The sequence below is a fragment of the Musca vetustissima genome, unplaced genomic scaffold (genome assembly GCF_032173495.1).
Source record: "Musca vetustissima isolate MV318-11 ecotype Yass unplaced genomic scaffold, APGP_CSIRO_Mvet_v1 utg25102, whole genome shotgun sequence".
NCBI lineage: Eukaryota > Metazoa > Arthropoda > Insecta > Diptera > Muscidae > Musca > Musca vetustissima.
The window spans coordinates 53349-68804 of NW_026889474.1; the positions used below are offsets into that span (position 1 = coordinate 53349).

At 37.5% G+C, this 15456-nt stretch overlaps 1 protein-coding gene across 1 annotated transcript in view; it reads right to left on the bottom strand.

Annotated features, from left to right (window-relative positions):
- Positions 1-3878: 3878 nt before the first annotated feature.
- Positions 3879-15456, bottom strand: part of LOC133337182 (phenoloxidase-activating factor 2-like) — a 30947-nt gene continuing 19369 nt past the window's right edge. The window contains exon 3 of the mRNA XM_061545436.1: positions 3879-4712. Coding sequence (XP_061401420.1) covers positions 3879-4712 — 834 coding nt within the window. The remainder of the gene's footprint in view (positions 4713-15456) is intronic.

Consider the following 15456-nt stretch of genomic DNA (forward strand, 5'->3'; position numbering starts at 1 on the left):
ACAGTATAAACTTGATAATCCGGACCTCGACAATCCGGATTATTCGGTAATCCGGACTGCATTTCACAACCCATTGCGTATCCTATAATCCGGATTGATTGACCTATTTGACTCAAAAATCCGGATTGTAAAGATACGTTACTTTTTATTTTAATAAAAAAATCGTTGCAAATTTAATTGAAAATGGTACCTATTATATTCAAAGTTCATATTTTTGAAATGAATAATTTTCATTTTTAATAAAAACATAAAAATACTTAAATTATCACCAAATTAATATAAATTTAAACCAATTAATAAAACTCGATAATCCGGAAATCTCGGTAATCCGGATTGGGGTCTGCAATCAATTATCCGGATTAGCGAGTTTTTACTGTATGTAGTACTATTCAAATTTTGAATTTTTATTTTGTGGAACTTATATTTTATCTTTTTAGATAACGTATCTGCACACAGCCATTTTATTGGACTGTGGATATCAATTTCTATATTTGTTTAGCTAAAAATAATTATCTTCAACATTTTCATTGAAGCTAGTGGCAACATTCTGTAATCGTTAAGTGTGGTTAACAACCTTAACAGGGTACGTCAAGATATTAATAAATAACATCACTACCAGCAGGTGGCGCTCTCTGAGATTTACCATCATATCATAGAACCTTAGCAGGAAAACCACAAAATATGGTAACATGACATTAGTCGTTAAGAATATAAAATCATTCGTTAAGTTTTCTAAATGTCAAATTTCAACGTTAGATGGCGCTTGCATATTTTTTGTATTCCGGTACAATAAATGGATGTTGTGGATTTTATGAATATTTTTCAAACGTTTAAAAGAATTTCCAAAGATATTTATAAAAATGATTTATAATATTTATTATAGGTTTTTTAATTACGTATTTCTTATTATTTTTTGACTAAAGAAATATGATGTTTTTAATAGATGTAAGTGCAGATTAAAAAAATCCCTTTTCCAGTATCCATAAACATATATTTTTAAGATATAATTTTTTTTCTAGTAGTAGCGGTTTTTTAAAAATTATTTTACTAGTACAAATAGCCGAGAACATTTTAATAAATTAGATTTTTTAAATAACATATTTTCTGCTTCACGAATTTTAAATAAATGAATATTGAAGTTTTTTAATTGTTTTTTTAATAGCATGGTTTTTTAATAAAATCCATATTTTTTTAAATATTTATAATATCCATATTTGTTTGTTCATTAGCTATAGGCTTGAATTTTTTTTAATTTATTATTTTCCTAGCAGCCATACGTATGATTTTTTAAAATTAATTTGTATTCAGTAGCCATAGGCGTACATTAAAAAAAATCTAATCGCGATAGGCCTGGATTTTTTAAAATTATGTTTTTTTTCGAAAATTCATAGTCCTGGATTAATTTGAAATTCGGTAGTCATAGGCGTGGATTTTTTTAAGGGAACCCCCCTCATTCTCAATTTTTTATTTTTAAGATTTTAAATGGGCTGGTAAATGAATACCAATGCTTGTTAAGGTTTGTAACTTTGCACAATTTTATTTGAAGATTTAAAAAGAAAGAAAAATAATTTACAAAAAATTTTTGTTGTTGTCTTGTTCTTGTTTTTTGTGATTGAAGAAAAGTCCTTATTTTTGATGGCGGGCATGATAACTCCTCACTGGAACATCGGAATCCGAAAATTCCAACGGTGTTGGAAAGGGTACATGTCTGGCTCTCGAATAAACTAGAATTATTGAATTCGCTCTAAACTTAACAAAATGGCGGACCTTTGAAAAAATATTTTTAGAAAATAGCCGATTTTTTACCAAAAACCAAGTTAAAAAATAAGGAAGATCTTCACCGATTGGCTTTATCCTAGTTTATACGATAGCTATACACTCACAGAGAAACGTGTAAAAATTTGGAATCGATTGGGTTATTAGTTTTTGAGTTATCGTGCCCGCCATTCGCAAAAGAGAAAAACGCGTTTAAAGTTTGAGAAGCCCTTTAGCCATCACTTCATGCTGACACAATAAATCGGCTATATCTTCAAGAGTTCTTGAGATACTGAAATTTTGTAGGGACATTCTTGAATTAGTGTAGATTCGAATTAAATCAAAAAATTTTTTGACCCCGAGAATGGGGGGTCCCCTTAAATTCATTTTTTATTCCACCACACTGTGGTGCAGGGTATTATGTCTTTGTGCATATGTTTGCAACAAGCAAAAGGAATCGAGATAGACCCATTGTTCCTTTTGAGAATATGCATAGAATCACTTTCTGAGTCGATTTATGCATGTCCGTCTGTCCACCCGTCCGTCCATGTATTTTTGTGAACAAAGTACAGGTCGCATTTATGATCCGATTTGGATGAAATTTGGCACATGTGACTTATTTGGCCCAAGGACGAACCCTATTGAAATTGGGAAAAATCGGTTCAGATTTAGATATAGCTCCCATATATATATATATATATATTTAACCAATTTAATGTAAACGGTCCCTATATATCTTTCGATTTGCACGAAATTTGGTACAGCCTAATCATTTAGGTTTAGAATGATGTCTGCCAAGTTTCGTGGAAATCGGTCCAGATTTAGATATAGCTCCCATATATAGTTTCGTCCGATTTCATGTAAATGGTGCCCCAAAGTTCCTATATATCTTTTGATTTGCACGAAATTTGGTATAACGTGCTGAATTAAGCCTAGAGTGATGTATGCCAAGTTTGGAGAAAATCGGTCCAGATTTAGATATAGCTCCCATATAAAGTTTCGTCCGATTTCATGTAAATGGTGCCCCAAAGTCGCTAAATATCTTTCGATATATGGGAGCAAAAAGAAAACGTGGACTTATATACTCCATTTACAATACCAAACTTTCAAGTAATAACCATGAAAGCACGCATTGATAATTATACCCTTCACCACACTGTCGTACAGGGTATTATGTCTTTGTGCATATGTTTGTAACTGGCAAAAGAAATCGAGATAGACCCATGGTTCCTTTTGAGAATATGCATAGAATCGCTTTCTGAGTCGATTTATGCATGTAAGTCCGTCCGTCTGTTGATATTAAATTGTAAATAAAGTACAGGTCGCATTTAAAATCCGATTTGGGTGAAATTTGGCACAGTTCACTTATTTGACCCAAGGACGAACCCTATTGAAATTAGAGAAAATCGGTTCAGATTTAGATATGCTCCCATATATAGTTTCGCCCGATTTAATGTAAATGGTGTACCAAAGTCCCTATATCGTACTGAATAAGGTCTAGAATGTTTTGTGTTAAGTTTCCTGAAAATCGGTCCAGATTTAGATATAGCTCCCATTTATATAGTCGTCCGATTTAATGTAAATGGTGTACCAAAGTCCCTATTTATCTTTCGATTTGCACGAAATTTGGCACAGCGCACTGAATAAGGTGTAGAATGATGTGTGTTAAGTTTCCTGAAATCGGCCCAGATTTAGATAGAGCTCCCATATATATTTTCCAAAGTCCCTATATATTTTTCGATTTGCAGGAAATTTTGCATGGCGTACTGAAATAAGAGTTGAATGATGTGTGCTAAGTTTCGTGAAAATCGGCTCAGATTTAGATAAAGCTCCCATAAAGATTTTTTACGATTTGATGTAAAGGGGGGCACAAAAAACACAAAGTTACGCCGATTGTCACAAAATATTGCACAACGTACCGAAGTTAGAGGAATCTAGCTTATGGCAAGTTTTGTTTAAATTGGTTCAGATTTGGATATTTGTTTAATATACCCATAGTGGTGAAGGGTATCATATAGTCGGCCCCGTCCGACTTTACTACTTTCCTTACTGGTTTAATTTTTATTTATTTGCATTTACAAATATTATATCAAATTAAAAAATGATAAGTAGTTCCATATATTTTACTCATATGTGTAGGTTGAGGTTTCCAGTCCATGTTCTCTCATCTGCGAATCAATCCATCCTCGTAGTCGGGCAACATTGGTATAACCCCCGGGAATGCCAGCAAAACATGCCGCACCAAAAGACGTGATTCCAATTTGATGATAAATTTCCTCCTCCGCTTCGATACGACTTACCAGCGGCGCACCAGAATCGCCAGCACATGTATCATTGCCATTTTGCCCCAAGCCACATATCACTGAACTATGTAATTGTGTATTCATTTCTCTCTCACAAATCTCCCCCGTTAAACTTGTCAACGTTACAGGCTTCATTCTGCGACTTATATCACCAAACATTGATTGTCTACCCCAACCGGTGGCATAGCACAGCGTTCCATTGGGTGTCACATAGTCCGCTGGAGGCAAACACACGGTGTTGATATGATCTGCCAACACAAATGATTCATTAACTATCACCAAAGCTATGTCGTATTTTCGTGCAGCCATCTTCGGATGAATGATGAACTTTTCAATTGATCGCACTTGATAAGGGTAGCGTTCATTGTTGTCTTCGCGATCCCAAAGGCCAGCGCGAATTGTTAAATTTTTATTATCAATTTGTCGCAATAGGCATTGACCTGCAGTTAGTACAACTTTGGGATGTATGAGAGAACCGGCACACAGCAATCTCTGATTATTTGTAATGTCAATGGTCCAGGGAAATTCTCCAAATTTACTTTCACCTGGGGGGCCAGAGGGAGGAATGGCGAAATTGAGGGCTCCCAGAACACCTTCCTTATTTCGTTGGCCACATTTAATTGGTTGGGTTTCCTCAGCTTGGCTACAGGGGCACTGTAACCAAATAATTCCAATAAAAATTAGAATCCGAACTAAGGGTCTTTGAAATCTGCTCATCTTCTTCGTGGGATGTGGTGGTTACTTTAGCAACTCGCGTGATAATGAATCATTTTTATAATTTGCAAGATTTTTATATTCTTCACAGGCATTCATTTTTTTTGGAACAATTAATTGATAAGGTCCGAAAATTTTCGCCGAATATTTGTTATGAGTTCAAATGCCCCCATTGGAGAAATACGTAAATATTTTACACAGGCAAACATATTTTGTTTTTATTAATTTCTCTTTCGAGATGAGCTACATGATCGCAGTTGCAATGAAAAGGTAAGCCAGAGAGATACTACATTCCCACCACTATGCGACGCGTTTAACCGTTGGTTATTTTTGCCTAGGAATGTTGTTTTCAAGGTGTCAACATAGGCGTGGATTTTTCAAATTCATTTTTGCCTAGTAGACATAGGCGAGGATTTTTTAAAATTCATTTTTTGCCTAGGAAACATTGGCGATCTAACACAACACGGAAAGTCGACGTCGAAAAGCTGCAAACACAACAGGTAGCCAAGGCCTACTCCGCTCAACTTACCCACCTGCTTGATGAAAGCACTTCTTGTCCCGATAATAGTATAGAAGCACAATGGCAAAGAATTGCCCACTCCCTACAAACTGCAGCAAAAGCAACACTTGGGTACCACAAACCACCAACAAGAAACCCATGGTACTATCAGGTGTGTCATAATGCTACTGATGTGAAAAAGGCAGAGTATAGGGCAACCCTGCAGACAGTAGCAACAAGTAACGTGATGGAAAATTATCGGGAGAAAAGGAGAGAGGAGAAACGTGTTTTCAGAAAAAGAAGAAAGAACAAGAAAATACGTGGGCGTGAGCAAATCGAGATGTACAGGAGTCAGAATTAAGTCCGGAAATTCTACCAACGACTAAACCGAAGGCTTTGTTGCAGGCACATCCTCCTGTATAAATGAAGAAGGAAACCTGGTGACAGATACAGACAACGTGTTGAGGATCTGGAAGGATCGTTTTGAAAAGCTTCTGGTATCAAATAGTGGCATTGAAGAAGATACCCCAGAACCAATAAGAGATGATGGTATAGAATGTATACCACCTAGCCAAGATCAGGTCATAAAAGCAATTAAACGGCTCAAGAACAATAAAGTAGCAGGAGCCGATGGGTTACCAGCCGAACTATTCAAGATTGGTGGCCAGATGCTGGTCAGGAGCATGCACCAGCTGATTAGTACAATTTGGCTAGAGGAATGCATGCCCAATGATTGGAACCTCAGCATCCTGTGTCCCGTGCCAACTATAGAGGAATAAGTCTCCTTCCCATCGCATATAAAGTGCTATCCAGTGTGCTGTGTGAACGATGGTCAATGTCATCATTGGACCATACCAATGCGGCTTCAGACCTGGCAAATCCACCATTGACCAGATTTTCACTCTGCGCCAAATCCTGGAAAAGACCCACGAAAAACACATTGACACATACACCTATTTGTCGACTATAAAGCCGCATTCGACATCCCTATCCGTCCAGAGGTGTTTAAAGCCATGTCTGTGTATGGTATTCCTGCAAAATTAATTCGGCTATGCAGGATAGTGGCACAAGGTCAGCAGTTAAAGTAGAAAAGGACCTATCGGGACCCTTCAATACCGAACGAGGATTCAGACAAGGTGACAGTTTGTCGTGTGATCTTTTTAACAACCTGCTGGAAAAGGTCATACGACAAACAACACCAGTTACTCGCCTACGCCGATGACATCGATATAATTGGTCGAACATTGCGAGCGGTAACAGCTACCTTTGAACAAATTGAAAAGGAGTCTGCCAATGTGGGTCTGGCAGTAAACGGCGAAAAGACCAAGCTGACGGTATCAACGCGCAAGACGTCCAGTAGACTCGGACCAACTGTGGAACTTGAGAACTACAGCTTCGAGGTAGTCAAAGATTTTATATACCTTGGTACCGCCATAAATAAAACGAATGACATCAGTTTTGAAATTCGGAGAAGGATAGTGATGGCCAACAGATGCTACTATGGTCTAAGTAAGCAGTTTAGAAAGAAGACCACCTCCCCCCAGACGAAACTCACACTTTACAAGACGCTGGTACTACCAGTGCTATGGATCTGAAGCATGGGTACTTGCGCAGCTCTTGGGGTGTTTTTAAAAAAGAAAAATACTCCGAAAGATCTAGGGGCCGATCTGCGTCGACGGTGAATATTGGCGTCGAATGAACCACGAGCTTTACAATTTATACCCAGACATCGACATAGTCAGTCGTATTGAGCTGCAGCGACTACGCTGGCTAGGCCATGTTGTGCGAATGAATGAGAATGCCTCAGCTCAAAAGGCATATAAAAGCGAGCCTACTGATGGTTCCCGTAGAAGGGGAAGGCCACGAATTAGATGGAAGTTAATGGGTCAAAATTTTTTTAGATTTAATTCGAATCTACACTAATTCAAGAATGTCCCCACAAAATTTCAAGTGAAAATCTCAAGAACTCTCGAAGATATAGCCGATTTATTGTGTCAGCATCAAGTGACGACTAAAGGGCTTCTCAAACTTTAAACGCGTTTTTCTCTTTAGCGAATGGCGGGCACGATAACTCAAAAACTAATAACCCAATCGATTTCAAATTTTGACACGTTTCTCTGTGAGTGTATCGCTATCGTATGAACTAGGATAAAGCCAATCGGTGAAGATCTTCCTTATTTTTTACCTTGGTTTTTGGTCAAAAATCGGCGATTTTCCAAAAATATTTTTTCAAAGGTCCGCCATTTTGTTAATTTTAGAGCGAAGTCTATAATCCTAGTTCATACGAGAGCCAGACATGTACTCTTTGTAATACCGTTGGAATTTTCGGATTCCGATGTTCCAGTGAGGAGTTATCATGCCCGCCATCAAAAATAAGGACTTTTCTTTAATCACAAAAAACAACAACAAGACAACAACAAAAATTTTTTGTAAATTATTTTTCTTCCTCTTTAAATCTTCAAATATATATGTGCAAAGTTACAAACCTTAACAAGCATTGGTATTCATGTACCAGCCCATTTAAAATCTTAAAAATAAAGAATTGAGATAGGGGTGGTTTATAAACATCAATAAGTACTATATAACCTTCAAATATACCTCAACATTCGCCATTTATATATAAAAAGCAATTGCCATCAACAATACTACAAAAACAACAATAAGTCCACAATCAATAAAAACAGCAACAACAAATGTAATGTTTATTCCACAACAACAGCAACAACAAATGTAATGAAAAAAAAGGAAGAAAAAATGAAGGAAGTAATTCATCGATTTATGCTTGCTTGCACAGACTACTGGTCGTGGAGTTTTTTTGATGTCAGTCGTCGTTACGACGATATACACGCATACTCACACAGACCCTCACACTCAATGACATAACGAGATTATTGAGGATTTCTTGTGACAAAAATATGGGTAGTTGATAGGCCAAAAGCCATTGCCATTGATATATCCTATGATGCGGAAGTCCTTTGGATGTTTGACTTCGTTTGGATTTTTATAAGTATGTGTGTAATTATAGAAAATTATTTTTTGTTGTTTTCTTTATTATGTTTATTTGAACGTATGTTGGATTAATGGATATATCGTTTTCGAACATTTTCGTACTCTTGACATTCGACGAACGTACACCATGATATATGAGTTTAATTAGTAATAAATTTTGGGGAGACATGTGGTGTTCTATCAGAAGAGGCCTCCATCTATAATGTTTCTTTCTACTTATAGAAGACCTGTTGGAAATAGGTCATAGGTTTAATATATAGAAAATCAGCAGGAGGTAAATGTGCATTTAGGAGACAAAAAAATCTTCTTAAAAAATCCATGCCAAAGAATGTGCCTCAGAAAAAAAATCTTTTTTAAAAATCCACGGCTAAGTCAAAAAAAAAAATCTTCTTTAAAAATCCACGCCTAAGTCAGAAAAAAAATTTTCTTAAAAAATCCACGCCAAAGAATGTGCCTCAGAAAAAAAATTTTCTTAAAAAATCCACGCCAAAGAATGTGCCTCAGAAAAAAAATCTTTTTTAAAAATCCACGCCTAAGTCAAAAAAAAAATCTTCTTTAAAAATCCACGCCTAAGTCAGAAAAAATCTTCTTAAAAAATCCACGCCAAAGAATGTGCCTCAGAAAAATTTTTTTTTTTAAAAATCCAAGCCTAAGTCAGAAAAAAATCTTCTTTAAAAGTCCACGCCTAAGTCAGAAAAAATCTTCTTTAAAAATCCACGCCTAAGTCAGAAAAAATCTTCTTTAAAAATCCACACCTAAGTCAGAAAAAATTTTCGTTAAAAGTCCACGCCTAAGTCAGAAAAAAATCTTCTTTAAAAGTCCACGCCTAAGTCAGAAAAAATCCACGCCTAATTCAGAAAAAATCTTTTTTAAAAATCCAAGCCTAAGTCAGAAAAAATCCACGCCTAATTCAGAAAAAATCTTTTTTAAAAATCCAAGCCTAAGTCAAAAAAAAAAAAATCTTTAAAAATCCACGCCTAAGTCAGAAAAATCTTCTTTAAAAATCCACGCCTAAGTCAAAAAAAAATCTTCTTTAAAAATCCAAGCCTAAGTCAAAAAAAAAATCTTTAAAAATCCACGCCTAAGTCAGAAAAAATCTTCTTTAAAAACTCACGTCTAAGGTCATGTTTCAAAAATGTATTCTTTAAAAATCCACGCATCCAAATCTTGGGAACATTTAAAAAATACTTCCCGAAAAAAATCTATTTTTATCACACTCCGAATTGTCAACCAGCTACCAGTGTATATAACGATTAGAAAATTTGAGGAATTGCAATCAACCACGAACTTATTGGAATATTACCTATACAGATATTTGTCCCTTGCATCGGAATTTGTCCCGACATATAAGAAAAACGTATTCATTTCTGCTTCTTCACACGAAGAAGTGTCATTTTGGTTATATGCATTCTGATTCTCCTCTGTTGTTCTATGTATGCTGAATAATATTGGCATACGGCCTGGGCGACTACATCTGTATAAATGCTATTCAGACCTGCCAGATAGTCCTGTTGATCTAGAGCTTCACATTTCTGACCTCTCTCTATAGATCATGAAGACCTCTCCTGACGAGCCTAAGCGGATGAAGAGTATTCCCGACGATAAACGGGTATGATCATCACCTACTCATGAAGACGGTTCACCGGTGTCTTGAGGAGAACCCCTATTGCACTTCTAAGTTAGGCCAGAATATTATTGTATCACTTGTACTCGCAAACCTCTCTGACGTCGCACGGCACATCACTGACCAGTCTATTACTTTATATGCCGTGTTCTTGACAGCAACCCCAAGGGTTGCCGGCCAGCCTTGTTCCTACTTCTCAGGTGATCGTTAGCAGCAGTTCCTTTCAAGGGCGATTTAAATCTGCTCCCCATCGGCCGTTATATTCAGCTGGAGTTTCACTTCAACTGCCCAAGTGGTCACTGCACAGAGTGTTTGATTTGATGGGCCGGATACACGAGTGTTTATGGTCAATGTCCTGTGTGGGTGTTTAGACCGATGGGAAGACGTGGGGCTGTTGATCGCTGGTGTCTGTATGCTGGTGCCGAAGCGTCTATATGGATTTTTTTTGGCTAACGACTTTTGGTTGTTATTTTCGGGTGCCTAGTCCGATGGGCTGGATAGTCGTGATGGTGTCTAGTAACTGTCCTGATTCTTTGATCCGACGGGTCGGATACACGAGTGGTTATGGTCACTGTTCTGCGTGGATGTGTTATTAGTTCTAATGGTAGTAGTTTCGGCTAAGTGCAGAGGCACGCTTTCGTACTACCAGGATTGTGGAAAAATTTTGGGAGAGGTGGAATGCATTGTGGCTACCAATGTCGTATGATGTTGGTGATCACTTTAGCTTTTTATCCCCATTCAGAGATTGTTCCATTGTAGAGAGCCTACAAATATTGGTTCTAATGTAGCTATGAAGCTGGGCAGAGGCTATAATCTGTGGGTGACCAGTCTCGAACAGTTTCGTGTTCTACTTATAATAGCTTCCTCTATGAACCTGACCAAAGGTTTCGGTAGCACTTGTGTCAGGGCCTCTAGGTCTTCGGATTTAGCCAGGCAGTTGATGTTGGCCTTGGGGGAGCATCGTGTTGGATTTGGTTTATAACCAAATCGCGGGTTGAGTTTTGGCTCGGTGTGGAGTTGCATTACAACCGGGTGCCTGACCCATAGAAATACAGGAGATTTATATGGGCTCCGCTTCCCAAACAAGGAGGTCATCATTTCCATATATTTGTGATCGATTGTGTATATGATGAACAGTGTGACTTTGAATTTAGTGGCGGATGTTTTCATATTCATCAAGGGCCTTAGATAGGTCAAGGTCCAGCATGACTTCTGTTGTTGTGCGGTGCAATTTACGGAATCCATGTTGTTGTCCGGCTACTAAAAAACTCCTCGTCGATGGACTGTGTAGGGCCTCAAGTGTTTCAGCTGCTATCGAGAGAAGTGAAATTGGCGGGCACTATTTTCCAGGCTTCAGGAACTATATGGGTGACTATCGACAAATGGAGGGCTGATGTTAAGTACTCAACTCCAGGTTCATCCAGTTGCTTAAGCATCAACGTGGAAATTCCGTTCGGACTTAACGATTTGGATGGTTAGCATTCTTGTTCCGATCAAAATGTTACATTGCTTCAGGTGATCTAGCCAAATATTGTTCTTTTGTGCTCGCATTCAAGCCTTCTGATTTTAGAAGTAACTTCTCTTATCATTCAAGGCTCGCACGACGACGTTCGTCACGTTCATTGGCCAATACCGTAGTCGCTGCTGTGAAATTTGGTCTAACTTCGGGTATTCGTCCATCAAGTACATATAAAGCATGGGGCAGCAATAGTGAACTTTTTCCAAAAATTTCTCTCAGGTTCTCAAGGATCTGACGGAATGAGCAGCTGTCTAAAACGGCGTTAGGAAATATCCCTGAAACCTAACCAATCGGCATTCACATAGTTTAGGAAAGTACGGAGTTCAGATATTATGAAGTCAATGGGTCTGTTAACGGAGACGATGATAGAAAGGTGGTCTGACTCAAATTACTGGTTGCCAGGTTACGACATCGATTAGACCTGTTGTGACTATGGTGATATCTGGCGAACTGTGGAAATCTCCCCTTATGTGCAAAATGTTGAGCTCTTAATTTGCTCGGCGAGGACGGAATGCAATAACTCATGAGGGCATTGAAAATCCCCTGTACCCTGTAAAAGTGACCTAATATCAGGTATTTAACGCGGTTTCATAGTCGGTATGAATACAGTAAGCAAGTCTAGAAAGATAGGTATGTGCTGGACAGAATGGTGTAATGTGAATGCATATCCCCTCCGCATCTCGTACAGAGTTGGAACCATTTAAACGCATTATGCTTTAGTTCTCGGTTAGCTTGGTTTCTTGGATCGAAAAGATCAATATACATCCTCGACTCATACACTCCAGAATTTCGCTGATTTTGTTGAGGATATTAATTTAATGGCTCAATGAATTATCGAGGCGTTTAACAGCAGAACAGACGAATACTGCTGTTGAGGAAACTGCGGAGGTGTCTCGTATTCCGCCGACGATAAGTCGGACGACGAACATTGAAACACACTCCTATCGCAATATCCGGTTTAATCCACATCAAACTCGAAAATGCGCCTATTCCCTATATCCTTTGCATTACACCGATACTGTTCTGTTGTCGATGCGGTTCTGACAAAAATTATGTAGCCAAGAGTTGAAGATGTACTATCAAAAGAGTCCATTTCAAATAAAAGTGGTTTTGATTAGAATATCTGTTATATCTCTTCCAAAAATCGCCTAAACAGTTTCTTCAAAAAAATTGCCTAAATGTCTACACTGATTGTTGTTTTCTCCATGTGACATGCGTCGTACTGTTCGACGACATGGTTATGCAAATTGCTCTCCATCCATCAACGAGAATGATTTGCTCCAATTGTGGCACAAACTGAACTGAACGCACAACATAACTAACTCTAGTCCAGTGTAAAAGGAAATGTCAAAAGTCCATCACATGCACCTGTAAGCTAGCAGTCGGGACAACCAACCAACCAACCAACGGTGAGCGGTGAGTCTGTTGGAGTTTTTAATTAATCGAACGTCAAAACTAAACTCTGTCATTAATTATTGGAGTGATTTGTTCGAATCCAAAATAAATTACAAACTTATTACGGAGCGGCAAAAAGGGAAGGAAACGAAAAAGAAACAAAAAGGGTAGAAATTGTTATACACTGTAGGGTTTGTGTGTGCGAAGAGTGTTTGGGGTTGCCGTTTTGCTACCAAAATTTTTTTTTTTTGGAAATTGACCAAATGTGTGAAATAATTATAAAATAAATAAATACCAGGGAAAAATAAATAAATAAGGACATAAAACACAAACTATATCTATCAGAACCAATCCTATTTCATTGGGGTTGCCCATATTAAACGTGATGTATCATTTAGTACCTTGGGATGTGGGAAATTCATTTTGGATACGAAAGTCCTCGGCGAGTATATTGAGAATCCAGAAGAACAGTAGTGTTGGCGGGTTAGTTGTGATACCATTTGCATTTTGTTTTATCAGGCAGAATCGCAGTTTGTTGTTTTTATAATTAGTATGGAAAGTGTGGTAATGTCCACAAAGGTGTCATCCCACTGATCCCTATCAGTTCCATGAGAACATGTCTGGGTCTCGTATGAACTAGGATTATTGACTTTGCCCAAAAATTAACAAAACGGCGGACTTTTGATTTTTTTTTTGAAATTCGCCTATTTTTGACCCTTAAGTTCGAGTTTAGTATACATTCATCATTTAGAAGATCCTAGCTTAATTTTTAAGGTAAATAAAGACATTTATTGATTTCTATGTGTAGCAGAACAGAAATATGTAAATATCGGACAATATTTGATGTTTGTCAGGGTATTATGGCATTGTGTAGCCCCAATAGTTTGTAACGCCACCACCTTTAAGTATACCGATCGTCATATCTCGACTAGCTGAGTAGATCTGTGTCCGTCTGCCTGTCTATAAAAATTGTAAACACGATACATGTCACACTTATGGACCAATCTTCACGAAATTTTGCATGTAGGACCGGTTCTGGCCAATGAGGGCCCCTATTGTTTTTGTTAAAAGCGGTCAATATTTGGGGGATGACCCTGACTTTTGTATGAAAAATGTGTATTCTGGGGCGTATATTTTAGGTTGGGGAAAGAGAAATCCATTATTTTTCCGGCAGATAGCTGTACCGATAAATTTCTCGTAAAGTATCATCGATCAAAAATTTTCAGATTTATGCTCGTTGGATAAATGACATTTCGCAGTAAAAAAAAAACTAAAATTGTGAATGGTGTCTATGGTTCTGATAATGTAACAGCCAATTATGTACAATTTTGGTTTCGTAGCTTCCGTTCAGGAATTTTTGATGTTAAAGACGCATCTCGGAAAGGTAGGTCATTCGTCGAAAATGTCGATAAAATCGGAGAAATGTTTGAAGTTGATCGGCATGTTAGCAGTCGTAACATCGCCCAGGAGCTAAAAATCGACCATAAAACTGTTTTAAACCATTTACAATTTACCAGAAACGGCCGTACACATCTACAGCGACTCGCCAGAAGCTTTGGGATCTTGGTTCGCGTGTTTTAATGCATTCGCCATACAGTCCGGACTTCGCACCAAGCGATTATCATGCTTTTTTATATTGCAAAATTTATTTAATGATAAAAATTGGTATCTAGGGAGGATTGTTAAAATCGACAACTAGAGAGCAGGACTTCTATGAAGTTAGTTGTGAAGTTACCTTTAAATCATACAAAAAAACGGGGCATATTTGGACCAAGTCCTATAGTTCATATAAAAAATAATGGATTTTAAGGTTAGAAAGTGGATCTTCATATGTAATGAAACCGCCCAAAAATAGTTGGTTCTTAATGTATCCAGTCTCGCTGCAAATGTAAGATATGGTTCTCAAAGACACGAAGTCTATATCGGTATTGCCTTGATGTATTTTTATGCAAACACAATATCTGAAAATGAGTGTAGCCCTCAAACTGACATTAAACTATTGAAAAATAGGGAATTAGCGGTAAATAAGCGGATCGAATCGAAAATCTGAACAAACCCGGCACTAATTACTTCACATCATCGTGAGTTCATTGTTTTGGATGTTCACATTATCGAGACTTCACTGTACTTCCCACATATTCGGTATTTTTTGAGGACTTTGAGCACATTTTTAACCGATTTGATATTTTGGCTTCTTATCTTCGTAACAAAAATTAACATTATTGGTACGTGTTTTGGTATACTTCCAATTAATGGTCACACCTCATTTTCGGTATTTTGAAGCATTTCTCGCATTATCTCTGCCAAAATCTGTCGATATAAGTCTATGTTTTAACACAGTCCCATTTCCGGTATTTTCATATTTTAGCGTCTGTTTTTAGCAGAAGTGGCTGTAATTTGCATACTGTATTTTTGGTGAGATCCCGTCTCATTTTCCATATTTTCAAGTGTTTTGCCGCAAATCAACAATGTGGCTTAAATTTGGCAATCCCGGTTTTCGGAGTATGATAAAGATAACATCCGTAGAAAATTGTCGATATAGGTCTTTGTTTTGACATAACCCCCCATATAAAGTTTCGTCCCAATTTTCGGAATATTGAAGCCACATTTATCAAAGGAGTTGGCTGTAATTTGGTGT